This window comes from Sebastes fasciatus, chromosome 20 (assembly GCF_043250625.1).
Source record: "Sebastes fasciatus isolate fSebFas1 chromosome 20, fSebFas1.pri, whole genome shotgun sequence".
NCBI classification, from domain to species: domain Eukaryota; kingdom Metazoa; phylum Chordata; class Actinopteri; order Perciformes; family Sebastidae; genus Sebastes; species Sebastes fasciatus.
In genome coordinates, this window is record NC_133814.1 from 19,726,829 (window position 1) to 19,747,520 (window position 20,692).

General features: G+C 42.7%; 1 protein-coding gene across 28 annotated transcripts in view; it reads left to right on the forward strand.

Annotated features, from left to right (window-relative positions):
* The first annotated feature begins 9,701 nt into the window (after window positions 1–9,701).
* The window catches only part of nrxn1a (neurexin 1a), a 65,722-nt gene continuing 54,731 nt past the window's right edge, over window positions 9,702–20,692 (forward strand). For 8 of the 28 annotated variants that reach the window (XM_074619790.1, XM_074619794.1, XM_074619791.1 and 5 more), the window contains exons 1-4: window positions 9,716–10,021; window positions 11,314–12,707; window positions 19,145–19,162; window positions 19,861–19,890. In XM_074619790.1, the coding sequence (XP_074475891.1) occupies window positions 11,975–12,707; window positions 19,145–19,162; window positions 19,861–19,890 (781 nt within the window). In that variant the 5' untranslated portion in view covers window positions 9,716–10,021; window positions 11,314–11,974. Of the gene's footprint in view, window positions 10,022–10,820; window positions 10,965–11,313; window positions 12,708–19,144; window positions 19,163–19,860; window positions 19,891–20,692 lie in introns of those variants that run through there. The other 20 variants (XM_074619783.1, XM_074619789.1, XM_074619804.1 and 17 more) reach the window with 11 other exon arrangements.

The following is a 20,692-nucleotide window of genomic DNA, read 5'->3' on the forward strand; positions in this document are numbered from 1 at the left end:
CGGCGGTACTACAACTTCAATGTCCGTGACGTGATGCCCAAAAATACCTTTTCCCATAGACTTACATTGGGAAAGAGACGCTCGTAAATTAGCTTCCCAATACGAACACTTGAATACTAATCATTAGGTCTTAAAAGTTGTAAAATGCACTAATAACTGAATCCAGAGTTATTTTCCTTCCTACAAACTGACGTTCCTTTGGCAAGTGTACACACAGTTAAACTCTCAGCAGTGCAGCCTGCACATTTTTGGAGGGCATTTTAACGTTTTCCTGAATTACTGTTGTGCAGAGAAGATAACTTTCAGAGATTGTTTACAGTAACCAGCTACCTAATTACATTGCGACATATTTGACATCAATTTACATGCAGACCAGATTTGCTATATCCATCCATCCATCCATTATCTGTAACCGCTTATCCTATTCAGGATGTCAGCTGGAGCCGATCCCAGCTGACATTGGGCAAAGAGTACACCCTGGACAGGATGCTAGACTATCACAGGGCTGACACATAGAGACACAACCATTCACGCTCCAAATTCACACCAATTTAGAGTGAACGGTTAACCTCACCTGGATGTCTTTGGACTGTGGGAGGAAGCCAGAGAACCTGGAGAAAACCCACTCTAACACATGCAGAGAACATGCAAACTCCACACGGAAGGGCCCCAAGCCGGGTTTGAACCTGCAACCTCGTAGCAGGCGACAGTGCTAACCACTGCCCAGATTTGCTATATGATAGTTTGTATTATTTCAATTAAATACAGGCAAATATACTTTACGTTGCCTTTTAGTTGATGCGTTTCCATTGTTGTGTGATGTCAAACAACTGCTTCTTTGTGGGAAGATGGATAGGCACCGAGTCCCCAAGTAGGAACTCCGACTTTGAGTTGTGTTCCATTGTACTTTTCTAGTAGGAGGTCGGAAATTTTCCAGTTTCGTATTATCCTGATCGCAGCATAGGTGTCCCAGGTCTATCATATATGGGTATAATGTTTGGGTGTCTGCATACTTCTGGCCATATAGGCTAGTATATGAAATCCCATTGTGTTTTACTTGTGTGTGTCTGTACTATACAGAATGTGTGGTCCGGTATGCAGGTGTATCCACTTTATTTGATCCCTTCCTTCGGTCTGTGAGCTCCATGTAGCTCCAGGCATTAGGGCGCTGGAGTGTGCCGCTCAGTTATCATGACATTTCCGAGGCCACTGGGGTCAAAAGGTCGAAGGTGAGAGGCGACGATGTGTTCCTTGTTACTGGTTTCCCCTGTTCATTAAGCCACTCTTAAAGTCTGTTCCACTGCACAAAACCGCTCCGACCCTTGACCCCTTACTGTAGGGCACGCGACGCCGCGGGCTGAGAGAGGGGGCTGCATCGCCATGACAACCAGTCGCTGCTCGTAGGTCAAGATTTATGGTCGCTCTGATACGCGCAGACACACGAAACTCTGCACATGCACATAAATCAGCGGTGCGAGGGCTAATGAACTATGGATCTTGAGGTTTTTTTTCATTCGGCCACATGTGAGCAAGTCACACACACACACACACCTTCTCATTCAACCTCTTCTCACACACACACACACACACACACACACACACACACAATCTGACGTGCTTTGTTTGGCTCTTGTCGGTCACTCTCCATCTGCCGGTCAGATGATCAATGCTAATGCTTGTTGAGAGTCCTAATGACACACAGATCTATACGCAGATAGACTGCACGTTTGCTCTTGTGCTTGCTTGCTTGCTCACGTGTGTGTGTGTGTGTCTATGCACGTCGTGTGTGGGCATCCATGTGTGCATGTTTGTGCACATGAGCTAATGTTATTTGTGTTTAGAAATTGCAATCCTTTGATGAGGACAGGTCAGCGCTATTGTTATAAATGAGAGTAAGATTGCAGGGAGGTGACCTCTCCTACCTCACACACACACACAGAGACACACACACGTATACACACATGCGCACGTGGCTGTTTGCACTATTGGCAAGTGGAATTAGTAAATGTATGAGCTACACAGAAACTCATTACAACACGATTAGAGACAAACCTCCCATTTAATCTCATTTAGAAAAGGGTGGTTGCCTGTCAAACACACTCACGCACACACACTAACTCACTTATGCGCATGCACATATACGCACACACACACACACACACACGTTTGTACTCGCACTAAGAGCACCCTCTCTGTATGAATGGCAGCAGGGGTGTTTGTCTGACTCATAAAATGATAGCCTTATAATCATATGCTCACACCACTGTGTAAGTACACTGTTTTAAGTCTTCTACATGCTTATAATCCCACTGTTTATATCACACCGCCGTTAAAAAACAGATTTCTCCACATGTGGCACTCCGACTCCTCCCTTCCTCACCCACCCCCCACCCCCTCTGTGCCGTTTGTCACCGTTCACAGCATAAACTAGGTAAACCTCACCGTCTCAAAGCTGCAGCTCCAAACACTGTAGCACAAACTGACATAAATGCAAGCACAAAAATATGGGCGCACAAACACAAACACACACACTGGATGCTGACAGATGAGTTTTTATTTTTGGCTGTATATTCTCTCTGCTGGCAGTTCAGACACACACACGCACACATATATAAAGAAAATATGTATACACACACACACACACACACACACACACACACACACACACACATATACAGTGACCTTCTCTCTGCTGAGTAGGCAAAGAGTCAGGGGTCACTGCCTGCTGTCAGCCTGTCAGGGAGAGAAAGAGGCAGCAGAGGAAGAGCAAACGTGGTCGGAGGAATGCTCAGAATGGAGCTCCTCCGCCTCATCATTCAATAAAGACTAATGCAATCAGAGGCGGCCCATATCTGTCACGGTTAATGTTGGCTTGATAGAGTCGCAGCAATTTAAAATGCTCATGGTATAATGCATTTCCCTGTGCCTCTTACAGACTGATGATGCATCACATCGCGCCTTGATGGCTCTTGTAGAAACAGATAACCTGCTCTGCAGCATGCTGAATGAGTCCTCCATTATGCCTGACCATTTTTTTTTTTTTTTATCTTAATCGGCTACAAAGAAGTTTCATTCGGAAATCCATTTAGAAAACAAAAGTTACCTGAAGGTTCACTGCTCAATCTTTCAGAATTATTGCACGTAATTATATCCTCTGTTATGATTTCGTCAAGCAAAAGCGATGCTCCCACAAAGGCCGTAGAGGAGATCCGTCACTGTAGTGATCACTTTCTCACAATGGATTTTTTTTTTTTTCGAATGTGAATATATTCTCTGATTATGTTTGCTGCAAATTCTCCACAAGATCAAGTCTTATCATGAAAATGTTATTTTATTCATAATACAGCAGGACAAGTAAACCAATAACCAACATATTTTCATCTGGAAATTTTATTATGTTTTTTTATTTCTGTCAAAGTTAACGCGATAAGAACGTGTTAACGCAAATTTGTTTAAATGCCACTAATTTCTTTAACACATTAACGCAACTTGCGATTTTTAGGTTGTAGCGGGCTCAGTTTTAAAACTAGAAGATACTGGTATCCTATGAAACTAAGAACTAATAAAACCTAAGGAATCCATTGGTACCAACCATGTCATACTAGCTTGTAGCGAAGGAGGCTAACTAACGCTCCAAACTTACACTAAATTTTGGCGAGGAAAAACTGGCATGGGGTTTTCAAAGGGTTCCCTTGACCTCTGACCTCAAGATATGTAAATGAAAATGGGTTCTATGGGTACCCACGAGTCTCCCCTTTACAGACATGCCCACTTTATGATAATCACATGCAGTTTGGGGTCAAGTCATAGTCAAGTCAGCACACTGACACACTGACAGCTGTTGTTGCCTGTTGGGCTTCAGTTTGCCATGTTATGATTTGAGCATATGTTTCATGCTAAATGCAGTACCTCTGAGGGTTTCTGGACAATATTTGTCATTATTTTGTGTTGTTAATTGATTTCCAATAATAAATATATACATACATTTGCATAAAGCAGCATATTTGCCCACTCCCATGTTGATAAGAGTATTAAATACTTGACAAATCTCCCTTAAGGTACATTTTGAACACATAATGTGTGATTAATTTGCGATTTAACCCAGTTAACTATGGACAGTCATGCGATTAATCGTGATTAAATATTTGAATCGATTGACAGCCCTAGTTTTTTTTTTATGTCTTACTTTAAAGTAATAACAATTTTCTTTCCATACTTTCATTGTTATAATTTAATTTATTCATTTTTATTATTATTATTATTATTATTTTTTTGTGAACCAATTGATCAAAGTATAAAATATTCCCTCGGATAATAGAGATGGTTGTCTTGATAATTGATCTAATGGAAATTGATTTGATGGAAGTGTTTTTTTTTCCTTGCTTGCTTGTTTCTTTCTTTCCTAAAAGCACTTGCTTTTGTTGTGTTGTAAAATTAAGTAAAGTATTAGTAATTGTAAATTCTCTGGCTGCCAATAAAAAAAAAATTAAAAAAAGGAAAATGTTATTTTCTTAAAAGCAGACAAAACCTTTTTCCAAAATCAATTTGTTTCAAGAATAATTTTCTTGGATTTAAATGTCATTTTTATTTATTCTAGTGCAGCGATGTGCTTCATTCTAATGAGTTGATTTGTATTGGGAAGACGTTGAAACAATCACAATGAACATCTCACTGTATTCAATGCAAATTATTTGATCAATACTTCATTTCGCATTAACTTTTAATTTGTCATAGCCGTAAATTAATCCCTGCATGTAATGTTTTTACCTTTTCTTTGTGTATATTTCTCTACACTGAGAACGTGTTTTTTTACCAGAATTCTCCTTGGCTTTTTTCATTGCACATGGAAGAGATGGAAGAACGTTATTATTTGATAATGCCATTTGGTCCAAAAGGTCAGCCTGGCCCGGGGATAGGGGGAGAGGAGAGAGGAGAGAGAAGAGGGTGGAGGGAGTAGAGTTTGAGGGGGGTGAGGAGTGGTGGTGGTCAGTCCAATTGGAAACCAGGTGCTGATGTTGAGATAGTTTCCATAGTAACTCCTCCTCCTCCTCCTAGTCTCATTCTCTCCACTCCCCTCTGTCTAACACTCCCCTCACACATAAGAGCACAGATGAAAACATGTGCATGCCTGGTCTCCGAGGTCAACCCGCTTCACTCTAATATCTGTTGCTCAAATCAATTTCAGCCTCCATGTTCCAGCTGTGTGGTCATATGCCGCGGATCAGCCAGTAAAGCTGCTTCTCTACCAGTGGAATACAATATACATACAGTATCTCATGGCACCAAACAGCCGGTACAGACTGTACAATCCACTGCAAACAGACAGAGATAAAAGCTGAACAAAAACAGGAGTGATGTATGTGTGTGCAGTTTGACTGCTACACGCCGTTATGTGCCGCTCCATTCAGCGTTTCTTTAGAGTGTATCTTGAATCAGCATCTCCGATCAGGTCAGGGCTGTTCTTTTTACAGGAGGCCCCAGCCTTCGGTTGCCAATACTACTCCTCCTCCTCCTCCTTCAGCTCCAGCACTCGATGAAGGTGAATGTTAGAGCAGAGTAAAAAGGAGTAAAGCAGATGTGCTGGCTAGTCAGACACGGGCATGTACAGATTGAGGGAGAGAGAGAGAGAGAAAAAAGAGCAGCAGCAGCAGCAGCTGGCCGAGGGAGCCCAGGGAGAGCACCTCTGAGCTGGGCTCGACACAGCTGGAGTCCCTCCCTGGGACAGGATGGAGAAGAAAAAAAAGCCCTGTGTGTGTGTTTGCTGATGATTTTGCATGTGTATATTTGAGAATATTTGTACATGTAGCATGGATGTAAATACACGAAATGGCCAAAAGTATATGGATATTCATTCCACCAATCTTGTTCCAAAACTATGGCATTAATATGCTGAGTCTCCATTTGTGCCCATTCAGCCGCAAGAGCTCTCAATTGGCGTCCCAGTTCATCCCAAAGATGGTGGTGTAGGTGGGGGGTTTAGGCTCTCCGCAGGCCATTTAAGGTCTTCCACACCATACTGAGATAACCATTTCTTTATGGAAATTCACATGTGGGCATAGTAACATTGAAACAGTAAAGGGCCTTCCCCAAAACTGTCTAAAATATCATTGTATATGTTGTGAAATTAAGATTTCCCTTAACCCTCTGAGACCCACAATAGACCCGTTTTTGTCTTTTTTAGTGGGGTAAAGGGGGTGTTTAGGGGGAGATAGCAGGTCAACAGTAGATGTCACATAGAAGTGGTGTACATCATCTGAAAGCTGAGAACCTGAAGATTAATTTGAGATGCAGCTCAGGACTGTGTGTCAAGTTCTTCTAGTCATAAATCAGAAATAAATATGAATTTATGAATTCATTATTTAATTAAAAGAAACTGTGAGAATGTATAAGGGCGTTATGATATAATACCCCTACCCAAATGAGCTTTATTCTATTGTTGTTTGTGAAACAGAAAATGAACCCATATGCTCAGATCATCCCCCTGGGTGCTCTCTGGGTCAATCTATAACATCTAATTTCCCAATTCATTGTCTATGGAGCAGTTCCACACTTTATATGCTATGACATCCATCACAAATTTTAGTTTTAGCACTCTAATTTTTGGATTTGGGAGAGAATTGTTCGTGTTTACTAATATTTTTTAGATCATATGAATAACATATATGAATTTTGAAAATGGGTGTAGTTCCCCTTTAATTGGAACTAAGGGGTCTTGCCTAAACCATGACCTATAGGCTACACAAGTCTGTCCATGTTTTTTTGGGCATTAAAGTTGAAGTAGGCGAGATTGGAGCAAATTATGTTACGTTAATGCCTATTTCTCGCCTCAAATGTTTTCAGAATCATCTTCTAGTGCACGGTTTAGCTGTAAAATGAGAACGTTTGTGACGCCGCCGCCATTGTAAAATCTGTTGAAGGAACGCCAAGTTGACCAGAGCACAGCCAATAGGAACGCTCTCTCAATGAAATGACCTGTGATTGGTCAAAGTATCCCGTCACGGGCTAGATTTTCTAAAGCCTGAAAACAGAGTCATGAAAAGGTGCAGAAGTCTAGTTTTCTCTCAGAACACTTGAATTACAATATGCTGAAAGGTTATTATGGCATTTTTGCCCAATGATGCCAAAAATATACTGCCTACTGCCACTTCAAAACCTGCAGTAGGCAGTATATTTTTGGCATCATTGGGCAAAAATTCCATAATAACCTTTCAGCGTATTTCTGAGAGAAAACCAGACACCTGCACTTCCTCATGGCTCTGTTTTCAGGCTTTAAAAAATCTTTGGCCAATCACAGGTCATTTCAGAGAGAGAGAGAGAGAGAGAGAGAGTTCCTATTGGCTGTGCTCTGGCTGGTGGGCGGTGCTTGGTATTTCCTCAACAGATCTCAACATGGCTGCAAACTTTCTCGTTTCACAGCTAAACAGTACACTACAAGATGTTTCTAAAAAAACATTTGAGGAGAGAAATAGGCATTACAGTAACAGAATATTGATTCATATTTGATCAGCGCTGCCTAGTTTGACCGTTTGATTATTATAGAATGGCTTTTCCAATCAGCTGAATTTTTGTCTTTTGTATGCTTGTGTGCTGATGTGTATGTATGTGCATATGTAATTGTATGAATATGTATATGCTTGTGTCTTTATTTTCCCATTCTATTGTTTTTAATTTAATTATTTATGTTTCATTGTTTTCTGCTGTCTATGATGTGAATTTCCTTGGAAAGCACTTTGTGCTTTGGGCTTGAAAAGTGCTCCACCAATAAAATTATTATTATTATTATTATTGATCGGCGAGTGATTGACAGATGCTCAGAGAAGGAAAGGCTCCAGCTCGGCTCTGATTGGTTGTTTTCCGGTCTGTGAAATCTTGCAGATGCCATTATAGGAGCACTTTTTTTCAGATTACCTGTCTCATGCACTATATACTGTCATGATATTGTGACCTTTTTATTATTAAAAATAACTTATTTTTTTAATATTATATTTGCTCCATTTCTACCCACTGCTGTTTTAAAGTGTGTGAGAAACAAACAAAAATGAGAGAGATTTGTAAATTGAGAAGGCCTTTTCATTTTGTCCCCAACATCCCAGCCAACATGGTTATGTGGCCCCCACATGGGTTATGCTGGGGGTACCTGGGTACCAAGTGGGTATGGGCCCAAAATGGACATCTTATCTGGGACCCACCTGGATCAACTAAGGTGGTCCCACATGGGCTCCCCATGTGGGCTAACTGTGTGGGTCCTAGTTGGGTCACTAATGGGAAATTAGTGCATGCACTGTTAAGTATTCCCCAGTAAAATAACAGTTAAGAACTGGCAGCAGGGTTACCTTTATGTTACTGTAAAATTAACATTATTATACTGTCGCTGAAATTAACAGCTTTGTACTGTTAATGAAAAATACAATTTGAACTGTTTTTTTTTTTATTAACTTCACAGTATTTTACAGTTAATTTACTGTTTAAAGATACATTATAGAGCTGTTTTTCACCTTTATTTTACATTATCATACTGATTGTTTTAATGCACTATTTAGGTTGTATTTTTTACATACATTTTAATAAACATTATTTTTTTGCCTAGATAAATAGACGGTTACAGACATAGGAATAGTCACACTAAATACAATTAAAGGCACTTGTTAGGAAAAAGGCTATAATAGACTTGTTGACACTTTTCCCAAAATGTCTGTCTGTAGCTGGCTACAAACACAGAATGCAAACCATAACAACATGTGAGTGAAGAACAGAGCTAATTCACTGATTTTACAATCATGTACAATGTACAAGCCTCACATGTGCAGATCAGGTCCCAGAATTAAAAAAAATACTGCATGAAACTGTTACTGATGATACTTTAAACAGTTGATCAGCAGTAAAGTGCTGTTTTTTAAGAATGCATTATAGTTCAGTTAAAAAACGGCCTATGAGCGTAATTTAACAGGTTTTCTTTTGTATTAACAGTAAAGCACTGTTTTTTTAGCAATAACAGGTTAATACTGTTGAAATCCTGCTGTAAATTAACAGCAATTGTTTACAATGTGGGCTCAGAATGGGCAACACAAATGGCGCCCACTTGGATCAACTAAGTTGGTCTCACATGGGCTCCCCATGTGGGCTACCTGTGTGGGTCCTAGTTGGGTCACTAATGGGAAATTAGTGCATTGGGCCAACATGGAAACTGTGGACAAACCCACTTACAACCCATATTTCAGGCCATGTAGTCCCCACATAGAATTTAAACCTGGGGCCAAGATGGGTTTTGGTTTATGTTGCCCAGATTGGGCCCATATAACACCCAGTGTACTCCTGCATGAAACCCACAAGGGCAATTGGCATGGGGCTATTATGGAACCAGTGGACAATCCCATATAGGGCCAATTTTTCAGCCCATTTACTACCCACATGGGCCCCCACATACACATGTTGGCTGGGATGCTTCACTGAATCCCTGACTTCCTTTTTACACTATAACACCAGAGAGAGGTAGAGGTAAAGGCCATCGTCACTGTCACTCACGGATTTAATCATTCGGATCTATACTCCGGGTTTCTCGCCTTATTTTCTGCCTCCGGTAATTGCGTTTCTGTTTCGTGTGAGTGCCATGGTGAGTGCGCGCTGTCCAAGGTGCTGCAGCAGCAGCGCGCGGCCCCGCCCATCACCCTCTATACCTCACACACTCTCTCTCTCGCGACCACGTGACGTTCCCTCTGCCGAGTCTCGCGGAGAGCATCAGACTGCACCTTTTCCTCCTCAAGAGAGAGAGAGAGACGTAGAGTTAGAGAGAGAGAGAGAGAGAGAGAGAGAGAGAGCGAGGGGGAGAGCAATAGCACCTTGTCGCCTCGAGGCGAGCCTGTGATAATTTTGTCCCTGTCCGGTAGACCGGCTCTACTCTATCTACCTACCACCAAGGCGCGCGGGGTGCTCTCCTCTCCCCTCTCTCGTGGCTTCGGAAAGGGAAACCGATGAGTCGCGCGCCGCACTGTTACCACGGACACCACAGGATGATGTGCGTGAGGTAGGTCCGTTTAAATGTGCCTGCATGAAGCATGGATGGAGGGAAAACAGCCGTTGAGGTGAAAAACAGCCGTTGGAGGGGTTAAAACAGCCGTTGGAGGGGGAAAAACTAGCCGTTGGAGGGGGAACAACTAGCCGTTGGAGGGATAAAACAGCCGTTGGGGTAAAAAACTAGCCGTTGGAGGGATAAAACAGCCGTTGGAGGGGTAAAAACAGCCGTTGGAGGGGAAAACTAGCCGTTGGGTTGTGTTTATTAACCGGGGTGAGGCTGTCATATCACCGTTACAGGTTGAGATGTCAATTAAAACTGAGTTTTTTTTAAATAAATAAAGTAATTACCGGTTAGTTAGTTAGTTAGGGGCGCAAGTGATGGAGGTGTAGCTACTAGTAGTAACGGGCGCGAAGGAGGAAAAAAATGGAGAGGGAGATATGGCCGCAAATCGAGAATCGATATTTCAACCGCATTCATTCACCCCCCGTCTATCTATCAATAACTGCCGTTTTTCCTTTCAAAATATGCGCGGAAACTATGTGCCTACTGTGTGTGGTTGGTGTGTGGTGTGTGAAGCCGACATTAGGATGTTTTTGTGGTGTTTTTGTGTGTGATTGTGTTGTTAAAAAATGAGCTCCGGAGCCGTTAATTCGATAAAGCAAGGCGGTTTGAGTCATCCGCCGCAGCGCGCGCTGCTGCTGCTGCTCCCGCTCTTTGTGATGTATCTATAACAGCAGAATGGTGGCCGTGAGGTGGTGTTAACCGTTATTAATTAATTTTAAATATATATATGTATTTTTTTAAATGAGTTAAGGCGTCTTGTTAAGATTAATGTTAAGTCTCAGAAGTGATTAAAAAATTATACGTTATGACGTTAAGGCAGTAGCAGGTATGCCACCTTATAAAAATCTCCTGCGGCATGATGGGAGATCTGAGGAGGTGCTGTTTGTGTGTATGTGTATGTGCCTATATACTGTATAGGCCTATGTATGTTTAGCTCATGATGTGTGGGGCTGTATGGAAATGTAGGTTTTATTGTCTTGATTTGGGCCTGTTAAATGTGACAATAGTGATGTCTGTGAGTGTGTGTGTGTGCACAAAATGCATGAGAGAGTAATTTGAGAATAATAGCAGGCTTGGTGTGTGTGTGTGTGTGTGTGAGAGTGTGAGTGAGTTGCATGCGTGTTTACGTGTGTGTGTGTGTGTGTGAGTGTGAGTGTGAGTGAGTTGCATGCGTGTTTACGTGTGTGTGTGTGTGTGTGTGACCCTGGTTGATTGTGCCATCTCTGTTCTCTCTGTAGGTCGCTGGAGAGAGTGATGACGTGGCAGTGAAAGACACACATACCTCACTTGCACACACATTGTATTTTGCCCACACACGCACACACACACACACACATTAAGTCTTGCCCTACTAAGACAGAGAAGAGAGGAGGTGGAGAGAAAAATTCTGCTATGACGGTGTCATTTCTCTCCATTACCAATGTGTGAGCCACACACCTACGCGCACACACTCATACTCCGTGGGGAGTTGCCTTCATGGGGGGATAAGGCCCTATCTAGGGCACAAAGATGGAGTTCACTTCCTATTCGTCACTTATCTAACGCTCACGCAGATGTACGCGCAAATACACACACATGGAATCTCATATGTCGGAAGTGAAGAATGAAAGACTGAATGGAGAGCAGACGTTGAGCATATCAGAGAAGACACAAGCGCCAGAGAAGATTCTCCGAGCGCGCTGAAAGGACGGAGGGAGCTGCCCGCTTGACCCCCCTCCTCCGCTGGAGCGCTATTCTCGACTTGTTAAGAGCACTACCAAGAAAGCAGGGTACACCTGAGACGAGTCTTCTACGAAAGTGCCCTACAGTTGTCACCATGAGCTGTAGGCTAGAGGGAACACCCCAACTCTAGCCTCTATCTCCTCCAGTGTGTGTGTGAGTGTGAGAGCGAGTGTGTGTATGACTGTGATGGCAGTGTGTGTTTGGGCGGCAGCCCCCCTACTCTTCCTGGGGCTGTGCCTGTGCAGCGTGGGGGGCCATGCCCAAGGGGAGGTCCTGGAGTTTGGAGGCGTGTCCAGCCAGTGGGGGCGGTTCCCAGTGTGGAACGCCTGCTGCGAAAGCGTGCTGAGCTTCAGCCTGCGGACTCATAGCCAGGAAGGCCTGCTGCTCTACCTGGACGATGAGGGCTTCTGCGACTTCCTGGAGCTGCTGCTTCTCCACGGCCACCTCCGCCTGCGCTTCTCCATCTTCTGCGCTGAGCCGGCAGAGCTGCAATCAGGTGTGGCGTTGAGTGACGGACACTGGCACGCAGTGCGTGTCAAGCGGGACTGGCGGAACACCTCGTTGGAGGTGGACGGGCGACTGGAGGGATGGGCGGAAGTGAAGAGCAAGAGAAGAGACATGACAATATTCAGCCACACCTACATGGGCGGGGTGACGCCAGAGCTCCACTCCTCGCCTTTGCGCCTCACATCCCCTTCGGTTAGGGAACACCCCGCCTTCCGTGGCTGGATCACGGCGGTGAACATCAACGGCTCACTGGCGACGTTGGACAGTTCGGAGGGCATCACAAGAACAGCTGGCTGTGGGCCGGATCACCAGTGCCAGAACGGAGGGTTGTGCAGCGTGGTCAACGACCAGGCCGTCTGCGACTGCTCCGACACCGGTTACCAAGGCAAAGACTGCAGCGAAGGTAAGGCCCAGAACCATGCTGACCCATCATCTCATCCTTTACATACACACACACATACATGGGAATATGCACATACATTTACATTTATGGATCTCCAAATCACCTCAAACTCCAAACACCAGGTCCTTCAGTGTAGACATCTATTTTTCATTCACACCTGCACAGCTGCCTTCAGTCGGTGCGTACGGACCAGCAGCCATCACAAACAGTGCAAGACATGCATACTGATTATGTTTGATATTGATTTTTTTCATGGCTGCAAATGATTCCCAATTTAGTATGTACCTCCAGAACCCAGGAAGCTAAGCCCCCTCACAAGAAGCGCAGTCAGTTTAGTGAAGCTGAAGGTGGGAGCTTGAGAACAGCTGTTCTGAGCTGCAGTCAAGCTCAAGAGTCTGGAGACAAATTCCCGAAACTCACTGGATACCTGGCTGGCACTTTTAAAGCCTTGATGGGCTCAGTTGGTGTGTTTGGCAAAACACAATAACCATATAGATCCAGTATGGATGTGGTTGTTGGCTTGTGTTGAGAAGCTTTAATTGAAATTAGGCTAAGAGGCTGGAAATCAGTGGCTGTTACATGGCTGACACCTGGCTGCTTGTGTTAATGGATTTGCATTGATTCTAGTTGGCCTTCACAGGTGGTACAATACGTAGGGTGTTGTGATGGAGTGTATTCAATCTATCGCCTGCCATTATTTTGAACAGCCTGTTAAGATGCTCTGTTTGTGTGAGCGTGTGTGTGTTCTTATGCATTATAAAAGAGGAAATAGTGTCCTGTCAGTAGTACATAATAAATATGAAAAATTGTGACAATAAACACACTTTTATGGGGAAGAGGCAAAAGAAAAAAAAAAGCTGTTTCACAAATGATTTCTCAACCCTTTAAGAACATCCTCCCTTAATACTGTCAAACAAGCCTTTGGTCAATACAAGTGCTAATACACAGGGCACTGTAATGACGGCCATTACAAAAACGAAACAGCTGCTTAATGAACTCAGCTACCTTGTTATGGCCGGTACTGCAAATGCTTTCATTTCCCCCCGCTTAGATGTGTGTGTCATCAGATTCGCTTCAGTTCATTCAAGAGCAAATCTGCATTCTTAATCAATAGCGCTCTCAACTCCTGCATCATGTTTTCCGGCGTTGCCTCGGCGAATCGAAATTTTAATGACACAAATGCATCTGACAAAAATGGCCGAGTGGCCTTGCCGTGTCACCGTTTGTCACCGATCTGACCTCACACCCCTGCCCAGCACCGCTGTCAGCATCACACCTCCCTTTTAGCCACACACCATATCACACCCGAGCATTTAGTGGGCAGTGGGATTGCCTAGGTTACCATGGAGACAGGACTAATAGGGAGACCTCATGCCAGGAGTGTTTCTCCGTCCTTGCTCTTCCGTCCTTCGTCCCTACCCCCATTCCTCAGCTCCTTGCTGCCTACAGCTGCCTCAGCTCGTAGTGACTTCAGGCATCATGTCTGCCACACAGATCTACTCTATTTACATGTTTGTGGTGGTGAGTGTGTGTTTGTATGTTTATGTATCCCAGGCATCCTAAAGGCGATAATGGTCTTAATTTTCCAAGCAGTTGGGGAAGGTAGCTGGTGCGTTATGCTCACTAGTGCTGAAATGAGTTGAGAATTGAAAGAGAAATAATTAATTATTTAAGTAGAGCTGCAACAACTAGTCAATTAATCAACAAGGTGCTCAAGAGACCGTTATAATTGATAATTTTTCAAGCAAAAATGCCAAACATTTGCTTTTCCCAGCATCTGATGTGTGTAAATTTGATGCTTTTCTTCATCATATCTGATAGTAAACTTGACCACTGGTCTTAATTTTCCAAGCAGGTGGGGAAGGTAGCTTGTGCGTTATGCTCACTAGTGTTAAAATTAGTTGTAGATTGACAGAGAAATAATTAATGATTTAAGTAGAGCTGCAACAACTAGTCAATTAATCGACAAGTTGCTAGAGAGAAAGTTATAACTGATAATTTTTCAAGCAAAAATGCCAAACATTTGCTCATTCCAACTTCTCAAATGTCTAAATTTGATGCTTTTCGTCATCGTATATGATAGTAAACTTGACCACTGGTCTTAATTTTCACAAGCAGGTGGGGAAGGTAGCTGGTGCGTTATGCTCACTAGTGTTAAAATTAGTTGTAGATTGACAGAGAAATAATTAATGATTTAAGTAGAGCTGCAACTAGTCAATTAATCGTCAAGTTGCTCGAGAGAACGTTATAATTGATATTTTTCCAAGCAAAAAGGCCAAACATTTGCTTGTTCCAGCATCTGAAATGTGTAAATGTTATGCTTTTCTTCATCATATATGATAGTAAAGTTGACCAGTGGTCTTAATTTTCCAAGCAGGTGGGGGAGGTAGCTGGTGCGTTATCCTTACTAGTGCTGAAATGAGCTGATGATTGACATAGAAATAATTAATTATTTAAGTACAGCTGTAATGATTAGTGAATTAATTGTCCAGTTGCTTGAGAGAAAGATATGTAATTGATAATTTTTCAAGCAGAAATGCCAAACATTTGCTTGTTTCAGCTTCTCAAATGTGTACATTTGATGCTTTTATTTGTCATATATGATAGTACTGTAAACTGAATATATTTGAGTTCTGGAATGATGGTTGAATAAAACAAGCTATCTGAAGATGTCACTTTGGGCTGTGCAAAATCCTAATTTTTCACTATTTTATAGACAAAACTAGTAAATAATCTGCAGATCATGAAAATAATCATAGTTGCAGCCTTACATTTACGCTACCTGTAAAGCTAGAATGCCAAACATTCCCCTGTTTCAGCCTCTAAAATGTAAAGATTTGTTGCTTTTGTTTTATACTGTTGGTCAGACAAAACAGCAACTTGTGCTTTGGGAAATAGTGACTGACATTTTTCTCAATTTTTTTAGACATTTTATAGACTAAACGATCAATTGATGAATCTAAATCATTGACAAATTCATAGATAATGAGCGCAATTGCTTCTACAAGTGGGGTGTCTATACGTTCAGGAAGTGACAGGTGAAGCTATGATCAGCTCTCTGCAGGAACTCGGTGCTGCGCTGAGAACTACGTCTGATCCAAGCCAGTTTAATCCAGTCTGCTGTTTTTTCGCTGCTGGTTAGGGCACATTGGGAGACACGGACAGCACTGACACACACATACCTGCACAAACACATGCAACACAAACATGCAAACACATGGAGGAACACATTCACACAGTGTGCAGCCTCCAGCACCACCATTAGTCACATCACCACTGAGGTACCTAACAGCAGTGTAGCTCAGCTCTACAGGCTAAATGGGAGGTGCAGACATTTTACATAAAGGCTCTCACTTGATGCAATACCTGCTTTTGGACTGGCACTTTATCGCTCAACAAGAGGCTACTTATTCCTTTTAAGGGGCTGTTTTATATTCCTAGATGGACTCACATTTCAATTGTGAGTGATGCCAAGTGTTGCTGAGTAGAACAAGCGCTAAAATAGTTTTTTCTCTTGGCAGTAGTGGCCGGTGTTAGTAAGAGTAGACTCATAAAATGGTTCCAGTTAGGAGGTCTGCTTGGATGCATGTACACGGGGTGAGTCGAATTTGGTTGTATCATGTGAAATCATATAGCATTACCAGAATAAATTCTGCTTATATTCTGCATTGGCTTCACATTTCCAGCCGATTAGACTGTTGTCAGGCTATTAAATAGGTGTTATCAGTCGCTATAAGCCCCATAGATGTGGGTCAATAGGGGCCTACTACACCCACTAGTAGGTTATATCATCTATTCACATCGTAGGTCACCGAAAGAAAGAATAAAAGAACATGCCAGCGACCATAGTAATTATGAAAGGTAGAAGTCAAGCGCTGTACTATGGACAGTTTTCACCCAGGAGACCGGAGTTCGCAACCAACAATGTGTAGTTATCTTTGTGTTCGTAATTATTTTAAGCCAAAACACAGTGTTTTTCTCTAAAATTAAATAAGTCTTTTTTTTGCACAAACCTAAAGAACTTTTGTTTTATCGCCTAAACCTAACTGCTTTTTTGCCTAAACCTAAAGAAGTTGTAGTTTTGTTTCCTATACCTTTTAGGCAAGAAGCTTTTTGGTTTGTGTTCAAAACGTAACATTTCATTCAGTTTTACAACATGTTAGAACGTGTTGCTTTTAAATTTCACTTTTACTTTAACGTAGCAGGCGTAGTAGGCCCCTAATGTCCCACATATATGGTGCTTATAGTGACTGATGACACCTATTTAATGGCCTGATAACAATCGAACCGGGTGACATTTCAGAGTTTAGGTAGAAATTTCTTGCAGGGTTTAGCGTATGATAGTTAGATGATGGTGGAGATTGAGCGTAGCTTAATGGCTGGTTTTAAAAGGTCATTTCATGTCTTTTCTTTGGTTACTCACTGGTGGTGATATAACGATAATTCACGGACATTAGCTCAGGAAAGTGATTCAAGGGACGCAGATATTCCAGTAAACCAGCGGCTTTTCAGACAGAAATAAACAGCCGCAAATGGGGCCAGTTAACAAAAACATAAACCATGGACAACAGAGTGCAACAACATCTTAAGAGTATTTTCGATGCCTGGTTCTTATCTCAGACCTCTCTGAATCATGGAACTCGTTCTCCGAAAATAGATACAGAGAGGTCTGAGCAGATGATGTATTCTTTGTGGACGGTTTTAAATTTTTTGGAGTGCTGCGTTCGGTCGCCTCAGTGGGATATCTCCGACCACAGAGTCCGCAGGCTGAGCTAATATCCATGCATCAATATCACTACCAGTGAGTAACTCATACCAACTTATAGTATGTCAAAAGAAATCTCTCGTCAGGTGCACTCTGGAGAAGAGAATTCAAAGGTTGTGTCTGAGAGAAATTAAGTGGATGGCAAAGGGAGCAGGGAATAAAAGCTCGGGTCAAAATCCATCTTTGAATGAAGAAAAAAATACGACGATAACAGCATCTAAGGGTTTGTGACTGAACTGATTGTATATAGTGGAAACATAGCGGCCTCTTGATAAATGGGGACCATTTATGAGTCCATAAGTCCTGTGTAGTTGTTTTGAAAGAGTCAGACAGAGTCGGTGTGAAGGTGTATCTCTCATATGATACCTTGAAATTACTGTGTTATTTTGAACCCAGCCAACCTCACTGAAGCTGCACAATAAGATGAAAATATAACCCTCTGAAAATTAGAAAAAGCCTGTTATGAATCTTTAATATAGAATGAGCATGCTCTGCTAGAGGAAAAAATCCTCAGGAGCGTGTTTGAAACCAGAAATAAGTAATATGACTGTGGCAGAGCTAGTTTCCGTACACGTTTACAATGACACAATATCTTCAAGGCTCCCTAATGATCCACTTTTATTCACCCTCATATTTTTGGCAGACTTGTGACAAGCTTAGAAACATTTGCAAAGCAATATAATATTATATACTCTATGGGTTTTTTTTTCCCTCCCCTGAAAGACAGTATATTACATCTTTTATACCAGTGTGAGGAAGGGTTTTGTTCCAAAGCACAACAATATGTCAGTTTTGGAGAACCAAATAAGAATCTAGCGAAGAGAGTGTGGGCAGGGCTATGCATAAATGTAATTACTGTCTAAGCCGTTCTGCCCTCCAGTGAAGGCACGGTGAACTGGGCTTGTTAGGCCTGGCCTGGCTGGAGTTGTCCTTGAGGGCAAATTGCTGTTAGCATGCTAATGGCTCCACCTGTTTCTGCCATGCTACTAGCACAAGGGCAGAGGCAAGGAAACACAGCACACGCAGCTCAGAATACACACACACTTACATTCACAAAAACAAACACACACACACTGTCAACTGAACCATGCATGTCCCCTCGTCTCCCTGCACTGCTAATCCATCCCTACATATTTTATATTTCCCTGCTATTCTACTGTCATATTCAATGTTAGTGTGTGTGTGTCTGTATGCGTGAAAGACAGAGAGAGTGAGGGAGAGGTTGTGCGACCGAATGTGTGTGTTTTGCATGCTATCTGTCGGGGGGCTCTGGGGAGAGGAAGCGGCTGCAAGGTAAGTTCTGGGGTAAACGGCTCTTGAATCCAAACATACAGGTAGGAAAGTATATTATCGCCCCCCCCACACCCCTTCCCCCCTCTGTATCTACAAGTGTGGGTGTGCCCTTTATGTATTATGTACACATGTGGAGTCATACAGAGAGGTTGTTTGTTTTTTTAAAATGCGGCTGTATATAGACAAACCTCAGTTTTGGCTACCAGTGCAGCATGGTATCCATTGTGACGTTTTGCGTGGACTTTGCATGTATGTTACCACGGTAACCCTGGACGGGTGTGCATGTACAGTAAGTAGCCATGGTAACCCAAGGGCTTAGCATGCATGTTAATGAATGTCTGTCTCTCTCTCTCCTCGCCCGGCCGCGACACCTTTCCAGAGCACAGCTACACTCCAGGTAGGTTGCACTTCTATCTATCTGTCTTTCTCTCTATGTCTGTCTATATTTAAGTTCCTGCTCTATATTCAAACATCTCTTTCTTTGCTTCTCTATCTGATCTCTTTTTCCAAGATTTATTCTTAACATTCCTTTAGCTCTATCGTCATCTTGTGTTCACCTCTCTCCCATTTTTCTATCTTTTTCATGTCCGTCTTGTCCTTTTTCATTCTTCCTTCTGGCCTTCATTACATATTCTATTGTGGAAACACAGATCAAGGTAGCCAGCGTAAATGTATGTTGGTCTGTGTGGGTATGTAGGAGTTTGTTGCTGACACCTGGTAAGTTCCACATCCCATGAGCAATCATCTGAAGTGGCTCTCGCCTCAAGGTTACAGAGACATACCGTAGGCACATACACAAACACTGTACTGGCTGTGTGCAGACGTCTGTGTGCGTACCTGTTTGTGCGTAGGATCGCAGCCTAGGATGAGTAAGTGTCTTCAAAGCGAGTTTTTTTTAGACATTTTTGAATAATTTAGAGGACTCGTACACACACACATGCACACACACTTTTACACATAGGACTCTAGCGTTCAGCAGCATGTCATTGACAAACTCCTGTATCACAAAAACACATATATGCACACACACACACACACACACTTCACGCCCCATGATCCTTTGCTGTGCTGACTGTGCTCTTGTCTTCTTTTAAGGTCTGGCACACCTGATGATTGGCGACCAAGGTATGGCCTCCTCTTACCTCACTTCCTGTTGTCCTCTGCTATACCATCACCCCCCTACCTCCTCACCCCCACACTCACAACTCCCTGTATCCCTCCCCCACTTCATCACCACCTGGCGCGGGAGGAAGTTGTCTCTCTAGGCACTGAACTAAGGTCAGTTTTTTTTTCTGTAATTGAGATTTCTTCATTTTAAAATGGTCCCATTTGGTCTCATCAAGAGTTTCAGTTTTAATTTAAACTGAAATGGATGACTTGCAGTGGAGCAATTACATAATAATAAATGAAATATGGCCTTTAAGATAATTTTTTTGGTTTGATTTTTGAAGAGAGTGATGATGAGCCTGAGAGCAACTTCTGCTGGGATATATACTATAATCATGGCTGCTGATGTGGGAGGGGTTAATGGGAGGGTTTAGACGGCTGCGGCTTGACGGTGCTTGGCTGGGTTAGACGTGGCAGGGCTCCATGTCATGGAAATGGAGCTAAGGGCCGAATGACCGACTGACTCCATGGATGGTTTGAACTGGTCTTTATTCTTCCACCTCATTTCATTTTCTCTCATCTGTATGTAAGAGTTCGATGGAGAGCGTTTAGTGTGTGTGCGCGTGCATGATGCATATATATATATATGTGTGCTTTTATATCACGGTTTGGATCAATGACTGTGGCAGTTTTCACAGGAACACTCCCACATTCATCCATGGCTTTTTATCGGCTTCCAGCATGTCTCGCTCTGCCGCCGCTGCTCCTCATATGGGCTCCTGCTCATACATTGGCGAGCACATGTGATTCTGAACAGATC